The sequence below is a fragment of the Ruditapes philippinarum genome, unplaced genomic scaffold (genome assembly GCF_026571515.1).
Source record: "Ruditapes philippinarum isolate M1 unplaced genomic scaffold, ASM2657151v2 ctg2160_1_1_1_1, whole genome shotgun sequence".
In the NCBI taxonomy this organism is placed as follows: Eukaryota; Metazoa; Mollusca; class Bivalvia; order Venerida; family Veneridae; genus Ruditapes; species Ruditapes philippinarum.
The window spans coordinates 1-3,238 of record NW_026864959.1 but is presented as its reverse complement, the minus strand read 5'-3'; the positions used below and the strand labels follow the sequence as shown (position 1 = coordinate 3,238).

At 30.3% G+C, this 3,238-nt stretch overlaps 1 protein-coding gene across 1 annotated transcript; it reads left to right on the top strand.

The window, feature by feature from the left end:
• Positions 1–344: 344 nt before the first annotated feature.
• Positions 345–1,079, top strand: LOC132727412 (beta-microseminoprotein-like; the record flags this gene model as incomplete). Its single annotated transcript, XM_060712885.1, is given in 2 exon segments — positions 345–500; positions 956–1,079. Coding segments are annotated over 2 exon segments (215 nt in total), but the record flags the coding sequence as incomplete, so codon positions are not given.
• Positions 1,080–3,238: the final 2,159 nt, after the last annotated feature.

Below are 3,238 nucleotides of genomic sequence, written 5' to 3'. Positions count from 1 at the left end.
TGAGTTGATTTCATTATTCAAAAATGTTTTATAAGAGTATAAAAATACACTTCTATTGTTGTTTTTATCGATATACGCAAGCTAGTAAGTACATTTAATTACAGCGACATTGTGTTATGTACAATATAGGAAAAATGCATATTACAAAGTACAACGCCCGGTCACATAAGGACGAATGAGACTAATTTACATAGATACTAACATTATTGAATCCAATGTATATGAACAAACTAAATCTTTACTTTACGTATAACACATACCAGTTTTAGATATTAATCTGGTAATAATATTTACCGCCACAGAACAAATTACGGGCCTCTCCGTTAATACAAAGACACTATAAAAGTAACAAAGCTGGCAATATTCTCATTCATTCTGAAAAGGTCAGACAGTAAAATCAGCTAGCATCATGAAGATTTTACTTTGTTTGTTTCTTGTGATTGTGTCCGTCTATGTTACCTATGGAGCAACATCATTCGGTGAAATACAGACAGAGAAAGGTTAGCAATTTTTAAAAAAATATTTTATATAATTAATAGAACATTCTATGTCAAATCAAGCCTGCAACATTGCAAACATTTCTTGTCGTTTTAAGCGATTTAAGCATTACCATTTTATCTGTCAAGTGATAGCGTGGGTTCCGTTCATTTAGTCTTTGTCTATTTTATTATTAAATTAAGTTGAACACTTGATAGTAATCGAGAATTACTGGTATTAAGTTATTTGGTAATTTTGACTCGCATACCCATTAGTATCTAACTTATAAGATATAGAAGTTAAGAGGTAATTTATTTCTAAAAAGTATTAATATTTTTATATTTTCAAATATATGCTTATCATTTGGAAAGGATTTTCATAATTAAACAGCGAAACATTTGCCAAATATCCTTTCAATGTAGCTTAACTATATATTGGTGAATATATCTCATGTATAAAACTTTCATTATTTTTACAGTTTATGGTAAAACAGTCAAGTTCTGTGTTTATAAGGGTCTCCGAATGCTACCAAAATCTTCTTTCATAGATTATGATACATGTTCGAGATGTACGTGTAAAAAGACTGGCTTGTCCTGTGCAACGTGAGTGAAATATGTTTTTACATATTGTTACGGAATATTTAGCTACTATACCTTAAAACGAAACGCCCATGTACAATGGAATTAATGTTAAACACGCGAAACAAGAAAGTACAAGCTATATAGATTTGTACATGTATTGTATACTTAAGGACAATGAAAACGCACGCCCGCACTATATGCATTTTATTACATGAAAACAAAACACTAACGACTCCATTAGATATATATCATAACTTTAATACAAAACGCAAACTTAACAACTGAAAATAATTCAAAATGTTTAAAATCAAATGTACACCAGTAAATCGAAGAACCTTAGGTGAAAATCCCAAAATCACACTTTTTCATCACAGTAATGCAAACTTAACAAAGGCAAAAACCAAAATGAAAATCCAAAACAAAGTCACTCATAATAAATGTCTATTCGTAATGTCACCGTCAGGATCTTTAGAATTGACAATATCCTCCATCAGCGTCCCTTACAGTTGATATCGTCGCCTCATAGACCTGACGGTGCGGATAGATGCCTGTGGAATCTGACGCCATTCAGCCTGTAGTGTAGTGCAAAAACGCTAGTGAAGCCGAGAAATTGTAGACCGATGGACACCAAAACGGTTGGCGCTTTGATAATACAAAATTTGTAAGATAGACCAGTCTGAATCTGTCCTAAATCTACCTAGCGGTTAATACTTTGTAGAATCATTGCATACAATTTGCTTGCAAGTCTTCAGTAGTGTTTGAAATTAAGCACCTTATATAGAGGAAAAGTGTGTATTTTTATGAGCTTTTAAGATTTGTAAAACTGACCATTGGCATAGTTTAATATTCATTTTTATAAAAAATTTAATTGCTCATTTGTGTCTAACATTTCTAGAAAGGTGTGAAAAACAAGTTGATAATTAACAGTTTAAAAAATAAATCATTTCATTTCATAAAGTAACCATGAATTGATTAAATCTGTTTTCTGTTGTGAACTTCTCACAATTAGCCAAAAGTGTTACTTTTGATTTTTCGGGTACTGTCTTTATCATGCAATAACTTCATTAAAATGCAATCATTTTTCATAACTTTGGTATCTATATGACCGGAATGCATTCGGTTTTATGAAACTGTGAAAAAATACTTAAAAGAAATATATTTTCCTTGTTAAAATGCAATTATTCCGACCGTGCATTTTCATTGTCCTTAAGTATATTTGCATGATAACATGATTATTATTGTTTGTTAAAAACGAAACGAATAAGAAAATAAATAAATGTTACCAGGATGAACTACATCCACATTTTAAAGTCTGCTGGTTCTAATCATATAATTTCCAAATCAAAACAAATCAAAACCAAAGTAGGCGGCCTATGTTCAGAAAAATACTTACTAGCTCAGATGAGAGTGATCGAAATAACATTTTGAAAAAACAAAACAAAACAAAAACCGTTATGGTCTTCAAACATTCACCAAAATGTCAACAATGCTGTTACATTAGTAGGTGACCATATAATTGATTACTGAAAATAAAGCGTAAAAACAATGAAATTACGAGGTATCTCTGTGTCTAACCATTATACAATTTTAAAACGTGAAATTCAACACAAACATTAAAAACAAGTTACAAATGTTACACATGTTACAAACGTATAATCAACACTAATTAATAAATGAATAAACTAATTCATGCACGCCAAGATGATGGTACTCGTATCAGTAACGTCTCATTTTTTAACGTAGATAAAAATGCATTGATTAAAATCTTTTGTAAACTCTGTTAACATCCGTTAACAAAGCCAGAAGTGATATTTCATTTCCTTATTGTTTTATATGTCCTCTAAATTCTGTTTAAACATGAATGTATATGTAGTAAAACTTGCTCTATTTGGCATTTCAATAACGTTTGCTTTCCTTAGAATAATAAGCAACTGTTTTAACACAATTTGTTGAATTAAATACAAATAGGTGTTTTTTGGCACTATATCATCAAATACTTCTTGGTTATTTCAATATACATTATATTTATATATAATTATAATGCTCTTATTATGCAATACATAATGTGTGACCTTTTTCTTGGCAGTCTATTGCTCTTTAAAGGTAGATAGTTAAAACATAGTGTATCTTTAATAACATTACGCTCCGTAGCAGATAATACACCGTTACCTCAGACGTCG